This window comes from Platalea leucorodia, assembly GCF_965183815.1.
Source record: "Platalea leucorodia genome assembly, chromosome: 4".
In the NCBI taxonomy this organism is placed as follows: Eukaryota; Metazoa; Chordata; class Aves; order Pelecaniformes; family Threskiornithidae; genus Platalea; species Platalea leucorodia.
The window spans coordinates 22403056-22417727 of NC_138826.1; the positions used below are offsets into that span (position 1 = coordinate 22403056).

At 49.9% G+C, this 14672-nt stretch overlaps 1 protein-coding gene across 4 annotated transcripts in view; it reads right to left on the reverse strand.

The window, feature by feature from the left end:
• Positions 1-14672, reverse strand: part of SEC31B (SEC31 homolog B, COPII coat complex component) — a 42577-nt gene continuing 27905 nt past the window's right edge. For 2 of the 4 annotated variants that reach the window (XM_082308250.1, XM_082308252.1), the window contains 5 exons: positions 11315-11370; positions 9928-10074; positions 9401-9517; positions 7180-7251; positions 1-6436 (listed from right to left, as the gene is read on the reverse strand). In XM_082308250.1, coding sequence (XP_082164376.1) covers positions 6257-6436; positions 7180-7251; positions 9401-9517; positions 9928-10074; positions 11315-11370 — 572 coding nt within the window. In that variant the 3' untranslated portion in view covers positions 1-6256. Of the gene's footprint in view, positions 6437-7179; positions 7252-9400; positions 9582-9927; positions 10075-11314; positions 11371-13555; positions 13681-14672 lie in introns of those variants that run through there. The other 2 variants (XM_082308251.1, XM_082308253.1) reach the window with 2 other exon arrangements.

Here is a 14672-nt window from a genome sequence, read left to right on the forward strand (position 1 = left end):
TAAAATTGTTATTGCCTTTTATTAAGTTCTACACTACAAGGGAGTAGAAAAGGTGTGCAACTCCTCCCTGCAGCAAGCCAGCCTCTAGGAGGCCCAAGCATCACTTCCCACCCTTTGACAGCTTTGCTAAGCTCTCCAGTGCTTTACTTTGCATTTGAGATGGCAGCAGCAAGATTGGAGATGCTGCTTGACCTGCCCATTAAACAGCTGTCCAAAAGAGGAGTCCCATCACTAGCTTTTTACACGCTTTCTCTGTGTCTTCTAAGCCTCCAGGTTTGGTCTCCCTTTTCACACCAGCATCCCTGCCAAAGCCCTTGATTGATGCCATAAAGATGCCCTCACACTGCTCCAGTCCCTCTACCCTCCCAAATCTCTTCCAGAGAGGAGCTGCCAGCTGAGCCCATTCCCCACCTCCTGGTGTACTTGCCAAGCACTCTTACCCTGTCAGCTAACTAACTAAATACTTCCTCCTAGTCTGAGAAAATAATGTCAGTTACTATTTAATGGTGTTGTAAATAGGAAAGTGAAGCACTTTGAAGTTTAATTTATTGCACAGTTACTGTGATGTATACATAACAGTTTTTCCTCTACTGCTTATTGTATATATTCTATAGGCTAAGCAAGCAGCAGGAAGATTTGGTTGATGCATCTCTGTTCCCTTGCCATGGCTGGGGTAGGGAGGGAAGAAGCTGTCATCTGCAGGACCTGGGGAAGCTCACTGCACCATCACAGTGACCCCCCTCGGGCTGTAAGGTTATCGTCTACTTTGCTGTTTGAAGTGTCCTTTAGACAGATGAGAAGCCAGCAGAGCTAAGTTACTGGCCATTAGACCTGTCTTGTAGCCAATATTTGTAAACCAATAGACAATGCAATAAATCAGTAGCCAAGTGCTTGCAAAACACTGTTGTGTCTAAGTTGGGTGGTTTTTTTCATCCAATTGCATGTAGTTACAGTTCTGGAGACTAAAACCCAGCTGCTTACCCATCTGTTGAGCACAAGAGCTGACCAGTTCTCTCCACGCAGCACCACCTCAGCTCCTACCAGGAGGGGAACGAGCCTGCTCTCTCCTTGAGCTTGCTTGAGGTTGCTTCCAGCTGCAATGCAGCTGACAGGGAGAAAGGGGATGGGAGGGGGGCAGACAGGGGCCCAGTTGCCCATTTCAGAGAGGATACGTTAATACAGACTCAGCAGTCTGTGTGTGTCTCTTAGTTATCAAATACCCCCTCAGTCCCAGGGCTACTTCATTGGGGGTGGGAATTTAGACCTACAGCAAGCTTGGGGTCTCACCAGAGCAAGAGCATTCACATCAAGCAAGAATCTAGCCCTTCAAAAATTGCAGGAAACAATCTTGGCCCATTGTCAGGGAAAGCTGAAACACTTCCACTTCACACATGAACTGCCAGCTGTTTGCACAAAGGTGCAAATATTATTAATACAGTGACCCTGCCCTTGGTCTCCCTTGCATCTCTGCCAGCAGTTCCTCCATCTCCCTGCAGCAGGGATGCATCCTTGGGCAGGAGGGCAAAGAGGGGGCAAGAGCCTCTCACCCAGCAGGGAAAGCTCCATGGGCTGGCTTGGGGACCACTGCACGGCAGAGGGGACAGCTTCTACCCCTTTGTCCCTCTGTGTCCCCCATTCCACAGCCAGCTGGAAGCGTAAGAAAAGGAGGGGATGTGGAAGCCGTTTCCCACTTCCTCCCCAGCACATGGCAGGCTGCGCTACCCCGTCCCTCACCTGCTGACAGTATTGCCCCGCACAACTGCCCCATGAAGGCCATGGCACAGCCCAGGACGTGCCCGCTGGGCGCATGACGCTTGCTGGTGAAGGGGACATGCGGGGAGCATTACAAGCGGGAGCCCCACCACCGCAGGCTTCTTTCTCTGGGAGAAAATGGCGAGACCGCAGCTGCAAAATGTGCTGACCTCAGCAGCGGGTCGGGGTCCCCCCTCCCAGGCACAAGGAGCCCTTAGCGGTAAAGGCACTGCTGCCATTGTGCGGCAGGATTGGATGCTTCCATGTATTCATTTCGGTTTAATGAAGGCGCATTCCTCAGAGGAGAAATATTTACATTCAGCTTCCCAGGTGGTCACCTTCGCCCAGATGACACACAAACAGGCAGCCCCCCCGCTCCCTTTTCCAATCCAAACCTCTTTAGAGGGCTCTGGGAGGAGGGGAGCGAGGGGAGGGGGGCTGCTGGGGGAGCAGAATAGAGAAGGGAACAAAATGCTAATGAATCAGCCAGCCAGCCCTTTTCCCCTCCCCTCTGTGGAGTCAATGGAAAGTGTCATTTCACATGCTAATCCCCCTCCGCTCTCTTCACAACACCTTTTCCGAAAAGTGTTTGGGAAAAGTCCTTGTGGCCCGTTTACAGCTCCCTGCCGCTTCGGATTCCTTCTTGTCTAAGGCCGCGGCCCCCGTGTGGGTCTCTCCCTCCAGCAGGGCTCCTTACAAAAAAAATCTCAACAAAGACTTTGGAGTTCATCAGCCTCCCACTGAAATTCACAGCTGCTGAACAAACTAATCCCCTCTCTTGGCCTTTCTTCCTTTCAATGGGTTCTTGGCTTCAAAGACACTTTGGGAAAGGACTTTGTGGGGACTCACACTGCTCCCTCAATAGAAGTTAGTGCAAGCATTATCTTCAGAGCAAGTGGCTTTACAAACAAATACTGCCTAACAATCTCTGCCCCTCCAGCTCCCCCAAACACACACAAGCCTAGCCTGCAGACATGATGTTATCTGCAACAGGATTAGAGCTCTGTTCTCTGTGCCCAGGGATCCTTTCCTACCGCCCCCCAATTCTTTGTGGACCCAAAGGCCTTCTCACCCAACAGAAAACGCTTTCTCTGCCCAGCAGCGCAGGGATGCTGTGGTAGCATGTGCCCACATGGGAGGAGGCAACGCCGAGGAGCTGCTGCCCGTAGGCCAGAAGCTGTTACCAGCCAGCAGAGATAGTGCTCTACATGGAGAAGCGCTTTCCAGTGGGGCTTGTGAGGCCATGTATCACACCAGGGCCACAGAGACGGGGCTTCTGCCACGAGCCTCTCCAAGACCCTCGCGTGGGTCACCTCACTTCCCCCTGCCTGGTTTCCCTACCAAGAGTTTCAGGGATGTTGCTCGCCGGGGTAAACCTGAAGCAAAACTGAGCAACGGTGGGACAAAGGGGCGAGCAGGAAGGACGCGCAGCACAGGCAGGATAAATGGCCAGTCTCTGCATGAGTCCATGGGTAGCGGGAGCTGTGCATGCTGGGGGGAACTAAAGTCAAATGCATCTGAGAAATACATGGAAAACCCATGCTTATTTCTCAGTGGTACAAGCGGCCTGAATTAAAGAAAGAGAGGGGCTGGACTGCACGGGGTACTATAACTGGATCCAGAAAGGCAGAATCTAAGAAATACCAGGCTTGTTAAATGATCTCAGAAAGCTAGGACTTTACTTATATACTCGTTAAACAAATGTATGCCTCCAGGGCTACCTGCTCACTTGTACAGCATCAGAAGGGGTCATAACACAAAAGTGCTGCCTTTGAAAATCAGCTTGCCTCTCCCTGATGGGGGACAGCTGGGAGGCCGGACTGGTTGCTAACTGCTCCCAGACCAGGCTGCAAAAGCTCTGCAAGACTCCCTTGCACTTGGTGTTTGCCTCTGCCAGCAGCAGAACTAACAAAGGCTGTGTCCATAACACCCCAAAACTCTCCTAAACCCTGCTCCCTTCCCAGCAATAGCCCCTCAAATCTTCCCCATCCAAACAATTTGTCTCAACCTTTACTTCCTCCCAAGTCCTTCAACCACAAGCCAGGTAATACAGTCCGGTGTATTTCAGAGTTTCATGTGTGCTGACTGGCTGGCCTGTACATATATACTAGCTAGCCAGCTGACAGCAAAAAGAAAACAAAAATTTTTTGAGATTACATCAGTCTTTCGGCAGAAGCTAGTTTGACTCCCACCGACTTTATCCCAGTACCGATGTTTCACTTCAGCCTTCTTACCTCCTTAAAAGCTAAATGAAATCGGCCAACAGATTCAGAAGTTATTAACTAATGGTACAAACTGACAATTCAATGGTATAAATCTGATTTCCACACAGGTCAGATCCTCATCCTATTTTAAGTGGCATGGCTTCAGTGGTGTAACGCTGATTTCCAACAGGAAAGGATCTCATCAAGGGCTCTCTGTTTACTTACTAACATGCTTCCAACTCCCAATGCCAAGTGTAGAATCCCCAACGCTGCTGTGATTTCCCAAGAGAACCTCAGCCATCCCAGGGACCTTCTTGTGTCTGATGCAGATGAACAGTCACAACTGAGGCGGGTGATCTGGAGAAGATCAGTTCTCTGACCCTGCAGCCTTAGGGAATGGGTAAGGCCTGAGGTCTCACCAGACCAGGACAGTTGCTGCCCACACCAGCAGAGCCCAGAATCTGGTTTGCCCCACATCGTTCTCAATTTCCCGCCTCACCAAAGCCAAGAACTCAGCTCTCAGTGGGTGGCCCTGCAGACTGAGGGAAGTCCCCTGTAGCCAGAGGTGACAAGCCTATGAAAAAAAGCTAGCAGCATCACAAAACACAGCTTTTATTTCACTGTTCTGTAATCTCTCAGTGCATCAAACCGCAGCAATAGAAACAACACAGCAGCAACAAGGAGGCACTTTGACCTGGAAAGGAGAGAATGAGACATGTCCTCTCCCTCCCTTCTCCGATTCTCCTCGCTCCTAAGTCTCATGGTAGAGCAGGCTGATTCGTGTAAGTCACTGAACCACAGGCCCACGATGGCATTATCACTCAAGCAGCAAGCAGAGGAAGCAGGGGCTGGCTGCAGCCAAACGTTGGGAAGAAGCCTTGCTCCCAGCTAGGGCCCAACAATTACACTGCCTGGTTAGCATGAAAGAGGGTAAGAGAGAGGAAAGCAAGGAGGGAGGAAGAAAGGGAAAGACACATATACACAGATGTGCCCTAAAATCCCATCTGCCTTCCCAGACTTCTTCCCCAAGACAGATATGCTTCATTCATTTTACCCCAGAGGAAGTGCCACAGTGATGAAAAGCCTCAGCACAGACATATCCTTGAGACCTGACAGCATCACCTCCTGCAGCATATTCCTACCACCATAGTGCCAAGGGGCCTTCGAGAACCACCTTTGCACGTATCTGTTACTGTAGGCAGAATGAATGTGCCACACTTAGAGCAATGAGCTGTCTCTCCCTGCTCAATCTGGGCTCAAGAGTAGCTTGAGGAGATTCTTTATGGGACCTGAACAACCCCTGCTGCTCTTAAAGGCCCTAGACTGTCTGAAAAGCCCAACGTAGGAAGCCTTTAGATAACACCAGTGGGCAAAAGGTCAACTGTGCTAACATAAAGGAAGTGAAAAAGCCCAGGAGTCAGAGAAGGCAGCTTTTAGCCCAAAACCAGGATGCGACCAGCTCTGGGGAGGAGCGCACAGAGCAGTCTAACCTGCTAGCATTCCTGAATGGGAGAGTCCCAGGAGCTGGAAGGGGGAATCAGCCCTGGGCCTGAAACATAAAGGGCTCAAGCCTGCAGCTTATGGGGGAAAAGATATAATGGAGGGGGGACAGAGAGTAAACAGGAGACTCAACTGTGAAAAGAGAGGTCTGGGTGAAGAAGGGAGAGAGAACCAAAGCTAGCCCAGAGCAGGCTGGTAGTTAGCCCTAGTTGTAGCAGGGTATGGGTGCAGAGGGGTGAGAGGGTGAGTCAAAGATGAAAATGAAGAGAAAGGAAGAACCAGAGGAGAAATCCTCACTGCAGCCCAACAGAGCAGGGACACCCCAGCTTAGGTCCCAAGGGAGCCCAGCTATCACTCAGGCAGTTTACACTGCAGTAGGGAATAGAGCCTGAAGCTCTTCTGTCTGGTGGTGCTGCAGGTGCCAGCCCTGTTTGTCTCCTTAAAAAAAAAAAAAGCAACGTCAGCCTGGGAGGGAAGGAGTTTCCCCTTTGTGTCAGGGATACAGGGAAGAGGGAAGATAACTGTGCAACCTGGACAGCCTGAAATTGAGATCCCTTGGCTGGGAAGCAGCCTCAGACTAGTAAGAAAGAAGAGAGAGAAAGAACAGTCTCCAGGAGCCCCAGGCACCAGTGGGCTGCCTGGAGAGTGGATGGGGCCAGGCGTGCTGGCCCAGCACACTTCCAGGCACTGGCACAGACTTATTTCCCCAGAGTCAGAAGGAGAGTCCACAACCTGCAGCACATCAACAGGTGAGGGAGTCCACCAGCTCTCAGTGTGCACTGTTCCAGCTGCTCCACACTCTACACGTTCAGCTTGCCAGCAACGGTCATGAGAACTTTCAGGATGGGCATGAAACCAGACACCTCACTGAAACTGCTGCTGCTCACCACTTGGGTGTGAACCAGGAGACCCTGTTGGTAGTTCCTAGCCTCAATGCAGCGGGCAATTTCATGGAGACCCATGAGGATGGTTGGAGAGAGCTGTAGGGAGAAAGCAGAAATGAGTCAGCATGCTCAGCACTGTAACACAGGCCCCCCCCTCCCTCCACACCCTTCCCTCCTGTTCTCCACCTCATCCTCACCAAACAGCATCTACACACAGTCAAGCACTGGCAGGAAGGACAGCCTGCTTCCTCCCTCGGTTTCCCAGCCTACAACAAACATTAATCTAATACCCAGGCTGGGTTACAGTGAGTGCAGGTCCTAAGGAATGACATGTCAGCATTAATGGAATATCTGATGTATCTGAGGAGGTCAAAGGTCCATCTAGCACAGAATCCTGTCTCTGTTCAGGCCTAATATGGACACTCAGGGAAAGGGTGTATGTTAAAAGGATTCTTCCCTTGATAGCTATCCCTCCAGCAATTGGCGTCAGCAGCTTCAGAGTTTTCTAAGCCAGAGGTTACACTAGGTTCACACTTAACAACTACCTCCAATTGCCCCTTCCCATCTGGAACCTATCTATATGCCAGTATACTTCCTGGGGATAAAAGCATTCTGCAAATACCTCCCCAGCTTTTTCTTACACTATGTCTGGGCCAAGGTTAAGGAAGAAGAGATAAGGCTGGCTGGATTCAAGGTGCGTTATAAGGTTTGGCACTCCCCTGGCTTTCTCAAGAGGATACGTGCTGGTAACACTGGGACATACACCAAGGCCCGCAACCCAGTGCAAAGGTGGGATCAGGAACTTGGCTGGACCACAGGGAATAGTGGCATCTACTTACCGCCTGCTCGCGGAGCTTCTCATACAAACACTCCAGCCGCTGCAACGCATCCTCCAGCTTCCTTCGGGTTTTCTAAAGTGAAACAGGTATTGCTAGCTCTGTCAGAGCTTCAAAGCCACCTCTCCTAGAACCAAGTTGTTCTCGCTCAGTACCTCCCCTACTCTGTTCTTCCCATAGCACCTTACAATTCAGCTGCATCTCAGCCTCTGCCAGCCACGGACTGTGATACAAGACAGCCAGGCCCTCACTGTGCACATATACACGCACATGTTCTTTCCCCAAGACAGGACACTGTATTTGCCCCTTTTCCCGTCTCCCAGCCTAGGCGTTCCTCCCCTCTGCCAGTGCTTGCAGTCCACAGGACAGAGTGACTACTTCCAAAGTTTGAGAAACATCCACTAGTTGACACATGGGGCATTCAGACAGCCTCACCCTGGCTGACCCAAGCAACAGCTTCTTCCTGGTCTCCTTGAGGAAAAGAGGGAATATCCTTGCCTCTCTAGTGTATTGGGTTTGCATGGCAAGGTTTTGGTAGCAGGGGTCTACAGGGGTGGCTTCTGTGAGAAGCTGCTAGAAGCTTCCCCTATGTCCAATAAAGCCAATGCCAGCCAGCTCCAAGATGGACCTGCCACTGGCCAAGGCCGAGCCCATCAGCAACAGTGGTAGCGCCTCTGGGATAACATATTTAAGGGGGGGGGGATTGCACAACTGCAGCTGGAGAGAGGAGTGAGAATATGTGAGAGGAACAACTCTGCAGACAGCAAGGTCAGTGAAGGACGAGGGGGAGGAGGTGCTCCAGGCGCCGGAGCAGATTCCCTTACAGCCCATGGTGAAGACCATGGTGAGGCAGGCTGTCCTCCCCTGAGGAGGAAGGAGTGGCAGAAACAATGTGTGATGAACTGACTGCAACCCCCATTCCCCATCCGCCTGCACCACCTGGGGGGAGGAGGTAGAGAATTTGGGAGTAAAGTTAAGCCCGGGAAGAAGGGAGGGGTCGGGGGAAGGTGTTTTAAGCTTTAGTTTTTATTTTCTCATTATTCTACTCTGATTTTTGATTGGTAATAAATTAAATTAATTTCCCCAAGTTGAGTCTGTTTTGCCCATGATGATAATTGGTAAATGACCTCTCCCTGTCCTTATCTCGACCTACGAGCCTTTCATTATATTTTCTCTCCCCTGTCCAGCTGAGGAGGAGAGTGACAGAGAAGCTTTGGTAGGCACCTGGCATCCAGCCAGGGTCAACCCACCACATCTAGGTAACCAGCAAGGAAAAGGCCTGAGTACCGAAGCTCTGGTGGGACCAAACCCATTAACCCCACCTTGGATAATCCATTCACAGGTAAATTATACCGTGGATAGAAATGCCTGCCTCTGGGCAACGCTGGGACAGGCCTGGCAGCCTTAGGAGCTCAGGTGCATTGCATTGCTGTACCAACCCAGCTATTCAACCTCCATGTAAGCCAAGTGCTTAAGCCTAAATCAACAGGCCTTTCTGTCCCTAGAGGGAACCTTTAGGTTATCTCCCAGAAATTGCTACACTGCACTCCCAGAAAAGCACAGAGCAAACATGCCAAAGCTGCTGCTACACACAAATTGTCTGACTCTGGGATAGCAGTTTGGGCTCAGTGCTCATCCCGACACGCACTAAGCAGAGGTATTCTGGAAGGCTTCACGGTGCCCCCAAGCTCTGGGAAGACTTAGCAACCTAACACAGTGCTGCAAACACTGTTTTTCTGCTTCCAGACAGTCTGGCCTGATACATTCATGCAGTGTGACATGTATGCCAACAGCCTTCTAGGAACCTGGGTGGAGAAATTACAGTGACTCGGACACAAAGATTGTCTGGCTTTCTCTTCCAGCCAGGATATCTCAGCCTTTCCTTCTAAGCTCTGAGGATAGCTGGTAATACTAGCTCTGCAGGAACTACCTACAGATCAAGCCAGTGAAAAAGGAAGCTGAATTAGCTGGGTTGTTTCTTCTACTTTCCTCAGAGAAAAGAGCCGGGAGGACAGAACCATTGCTCCAGAGAGGCAATGAGCAGCAGTGGATAAATGCTAGACAATTCATCTCAGTTCCCAAGAGATGGACAAGCCTACAGCATGGAGATTAACTTGGTTATAGGGACAAGACTCTTCCTCTTTTTTCCCAACCAAAAGACGGAAGCGCCAGTCAAACATCTAGGAGGGCAAACAAACCAAAGATCAGAGAAGGGAGGACTTACTGGATCAGTGGCGACAGCAGAGCAGCGTTGCACCAACCCTTCAAATGTGGTCTTCAGAGCCTGGTGCTCAGGGGGCACCTCCTTCCTCTCAACCCTCTCCACAGGTAGCTGGTGATACTGACAGAGAAAGAAGCAGCTGAATGAATGCAACAGCAGCATGAGGTAGATTCCCCTCCTGCAACTATGAACAGAAAGAATTTCACCCCTTAGCAAATCCAGAGAATACCTGGAAGCACAGAGTTAGATTATCATCTTCAGACGGTATAGCTTCTGTGGTATAGCTTCAGGCCTCTGCGGATTCCCAATTCCCAGCAGGCTGACAGCCTGCCTGGCCTCTCTCCCAGCCGTACCTGGGTGTCATTTTGCACCCTGGCAATTCCGCTAACATTCAGGCAGATATGTCTTATAAGGGCTAGGGAGCAACATAAGCCCTGCAGCTGCCAAGTAATAAGAATCTCAAAAGCTGAGTTGTTTTTCTACTTGACAAAGAGCTGGTGGCTGGGGAATGCCCCATCTTCCCTGGGTACCTGCAGGCTGCCTTCCTTGGGTGCTCCTGGGGGTGACTGGCCAGATTCTTGCAACCTGGACAGCTGAGGATGGATCCCTTGGGGCTCAGCGGGCAAGCTCATTACTGGAGCTGTGATGGGGGCTGGAGGAGTAAATTTCTCAGGCAACTGTCAGCAAAAGAAAGAAAAGAAAAAAAAAAATCAAGAAAACCAAGTCCAAGGAAGGAGGGTTGGTTACACTTTCTGCAATCAAATTCAACTTCCTTTCTAACTGGCAGAGTGCCCAGTTCTCAAGATGATGTGTAACACATCCCTGTTCTTTCAGCCCCCTCACTCAGAGCGTGGGGCCCTTCCTCTTGCATCCTAGATGAACAGTCAAAGCAACAGCAAGAAAACTCCTCTGGAATTGTTCAATCAAACAGATCCATTGCCCCTGAAAGCACTGGTCCTCAGAAAGCCGCCTTGGCTCTGCGACGGCACGAGTCCTGAATGTAGAGATTAGCAGCAGTAAAGTGTCCAACAGAGCAAGTGTTGGGGAAAATCCCACGACATGGGGGGAGAATCCTCTTGCAAACACTTCATCGTGCCCCTGCTAAGCCAGAGAGTCAGGACAGATTCGCTCCAACGGGGCTAGATCAAAAGGAGATGGCTTTAACAAGAGGCTAATCCTGTTGTAGTGAGCACAGCCTGAAGCAGGTTCCCAGCTATGCTGCCAGAAAAAGGGCGAGAAGTCTGTTCCAAGCTAAAGAAGAGGAGTGGGGGGTGGGAATGGTGCCAAAGAAGCTTCTCATCACACCTGCCAGCAGGCAGCAGTGATAAAAATGGGGTACTGAGAGCATTTGCTGCAAAAGAGCTCAGCTCACAGGTCCTCCAATGCAATCACTACAAGGCAGAGAGCAGCAGGGCCAACACGGCAGGCAGCTCACAGCTACACCTGTCCCAACTTCTTTCAGCAGAAGTGCCTTATCAGTTGGTATCAGCATCTGAGGAAAATCACTGTGGGTCTCACTGTGCTGGGTGAAATGCTGCCCCCAACTGTCAGGTGCGAAGGGAGCATGATCTCCCCAGCCACTATCAAAAAAGGTGTGTGGGCAAGGGGATAAGATTAAATCCATATTTCTAGGAACAAGTGACTGTAGTCAGCCTGGGAAGTACTGACAGAGAATGCAGCATCACAGATGATAATGATATTACAAAACAGCCACCCTGGAGAATGGCATGTGAGTTTGGATGGCAAAGGGTCAAGATGACAGGCTCCAGTCTTAGCTATGCATGTAATGCAGAAGCAGACAGACCAACATGGAATGAGACCTGCTAACTGTAACAGGGAGCATTTATAGGAATGTATCTGTTGCATGGAGCTTCCTGGTGAAAAGACAACCAACACATATTGCAGCTGAAAGCCTACCTTTTTCTTTTGAAGGCCTCCTCTTACAGCAGAGGGATCAGTCCAAGATTCCTGAGCTGCCAGGAGAGAGAACAAGACACAAATGTCAGACTTTGCAAAGGTGGCCACAGCAACAATTCATGGTTGCCTGCAAGGTTTGGAACTTCCCTCAGCATGGTTCCAATTCCCCCATCATTGCACCTTCACACCATTTCAACTGAGGAATTTCAGGCTCAGCTCACGGGCCCAAGAACTGCTCTTGCTTCCCTTTCTCTTTCTTAATTACATTCTTAGCATCTGAGTATGTGCGCAGGCTTCACGAGGTGATATCTGACCAGGCTGAACTGGCATACACCCACTCCCACACAGAAAGCTTTTTCGCAACTACCTGAAGCTTTCCACATTCTGCACAGGCTGCAGAAGTCAGCCTCAGAGTCAGTCCTGAACCTTGGTCGGGACCTGCATGTGTGTGCACGTCAGGGTACAGGGAGTTCCTGGGGTTCCCCAAACAGAGACTCTAGCACTGTGGTACCACAGCAAGGGCTGTGTTATCGGTGAGAGAGGGCTTCTCACCAACACTGGCAGGAGTGCCTCATGGTGGCAGTCCACAGCAATGCAGGTTGCTGTGATAAAGGGGGAAAAAGTTAGGGATGGATTGAAATTTTCCCCTTCCAAAATCATGTTCAGAACTAAAGCTTAGCAAAATTTGCTGGCTTCCCAACTAGAAGGGAATAGACTTGGTGCCTTGGGAGCAGAGGGGTGTCTCAGCAGACACTTCTGTGGTATCCAGCCTCTAACCTCACTCCAGGTAATTAAAAATCCATCAGACAACATAACAGCAAAAGACTTGTGACCACACTTCATTCTGTGAAGGTGAAATTCCAACTACCTTGTCTGCTGCTGCCCTGTAAGGGTACCTGCATCTCTATACAAAACCCCAGTACTACTTTTGTCACCCCAGTATTAATAACCTCAAGCCCATAAGACAGGAATACTCTGTGAGAAAGTGGTATAATTCTAAGGGGCAATATCAGAATTGCTGGAGCTCAGTGCCACACTTAATGAGCCACTGATCCTGAACTGAGCTTTAAAAATATGACAGGGGAAAGATGCAAAAGGTGCTTCATTACTTTAATTACCTTTATTATTAAAATTCTGGCAGCCTCTTTTTGCCTTCCCTTTCCCATGATTTCAAGACTCGCTCTCTGATGAGTTTGGATCAGTAGTTTAATTAAGTTGGCACTTATTTCTAGCTTGGGGATTCTGTGCCCTAGAACTTTGCTGCCCCCTACCGAGCCTGTGGCCTAGCAGTCCTTGGCACTATTCCAACCCAGTGGCACTTTGAATCCTCACAGGAAACAGCTATTTAAATTACAGTCTTTAAGCCAGGCACTTAATCATCAGACATGAGACAACAGGACCCTGCTGCATTTTGCTGGGATGAAACTCTATCTTGCCTATGCTACTTGTGAAATAGGATTTCTCACCAACCCTGAAAAGAGTGCCCCATGGCAGTAGTCTCCAGCAATGCCTGTCCTAGAAAAACAAGACTGTCACAGGCTGGAGTCAGGGATTATCCCAGCCAGAAAGGAGATCAGCCAACATGTTGATGTCCTTCACCCTGTCCCTGACACTCCCTAGGAGCCTGGGATTTCTACAAGTGAAGATCTCTCTTCATTGCAGTAGTGAGAATGTGTTCATGAGCTGTTCAGATCACGTTCAGGAATTTCCAAAGCAAGCAAGTTTGCCCAGTCAGTTTGAGTGATCTTACAGTCCCTTTCCAGGCTAAAGAATAGTACCCATCAAAACCAGAATAATAATAGCGGGCAAGAAAGCACACTCAAGGAAGCCAGTTTGCACTGCTGATCTGGGCATGCCATATGCTGCCATTAAAACTGGAGGTAAACGCTGCCAGGAGAAGGGAACTTCCCAGCAGTGAATTCCTGCAGGGCATCCTCAGCCTGAGAAAGTGCTTGAAATCCTTGCCATGGAATCATCTTTCCTTTAACAGGGAAACATTGGGGTCTTTTGTTTCTCTGCTGAAGGGACAACTCCCTTTCTAGAGTCCCACTCCACACAGCAAGGCTTGCTTGGTGGTGTATGTGGCTACCAAGTGCTCGGATTTCCTAAATAAAGCTGAGACTCCCTAGATAATCTTTTGTGCCTGGCAGATGGTCTTTGGCACAAGCAGCAGTCGCTGTGCAGAGACAGTCCACTAAGACATTAAGCATTATCCCACTGACAACATAAACTGGAAGATACCTACTGTCCACCATCAATGAATCCCAAGGAGAGAAATCAGTTCAAAGCGTCAGTCAGAAAACCTCTACAGTCCAAATTCTCCCCAGCAGACGGGCTGAGATTCAAAGCCAAACCTTGCCCTGTAACTAAAACCAAAAGGGCTTTCCAGTTCCCCTTGGAATAGGGCCCCCAAATTCTGCTTGGGAAGCTCTACTCCACCACTGCTCATGCTAGGACCCACCTCTTCCAAACCACCTGGGGAAAGCACAAGCGCAAGTAAAGCCATGCATAAGGCTGGGGCTGTAACAGGGAGAAAACAAGAGATGAGTTACAACCACTGCCCTGTTCCTTGCCTAAAGAACCAAGAAAGAAAAAGGGGCTGCTTCCCTGTCCTGCTGGCCCAGCAGCTGCCTGAAGGGACACAGAGTGAGAATGCTCTAATTCCTCCAGGACTGGAGCAAGGTAGAGAAGGAAGAAGCTGGAGCCCCTGCTTTCTGTACCCAAACTCATCAGTAAGAGCACAGTGCTTTCGTTTCCCTTCCAACATCCCTAGCTGTCACTTACTAGTCCTCAGGACAAGTATGTCCACTACCCCAGCTGTATAGTTCCCTAGGCATGCAAGGAAACAACATACAGCAATGAGCATGCACACATGCACACACAGTAAAACGTGCGCACACACCCCACATTTCACTGGAAGCAGCAACATTGCCTCCCCCACAGGTCTGAAGGCTTCTCTGGGTACTACCTGCATGATCCGTGTTGGGATCTAGCCAAGGGAAGAAACCTGAAAATCAAGGCAGGGTGGGAGAGTCATCATCACCAACAGCTTTTACTCAGTGAGTAATGTCCCTGGACTACTATCCCTGATGGCTTTTCAGAAGGAATTTGTCCAGCCTTAGCTTAGGGCCTTTGTGTGTAGTCCCCACAGGCTTCACGCAGTGGGATTTGCTATCCTTGGTTAAACACGGCTCAGCAAAGGATTCCAGGTAGAGGCAAACCTCAGAGCCTCAGTTCCTTCACTCTCAGAATATGCATAGCTTGGAGAAGCACCTGCTCAGAAATTTAAGGATTGCCAGCCTTGTTGTTGGGGACCTCCACAGCCTGGTTAAACCTGTCCCCCGGGACAGCAAACAAA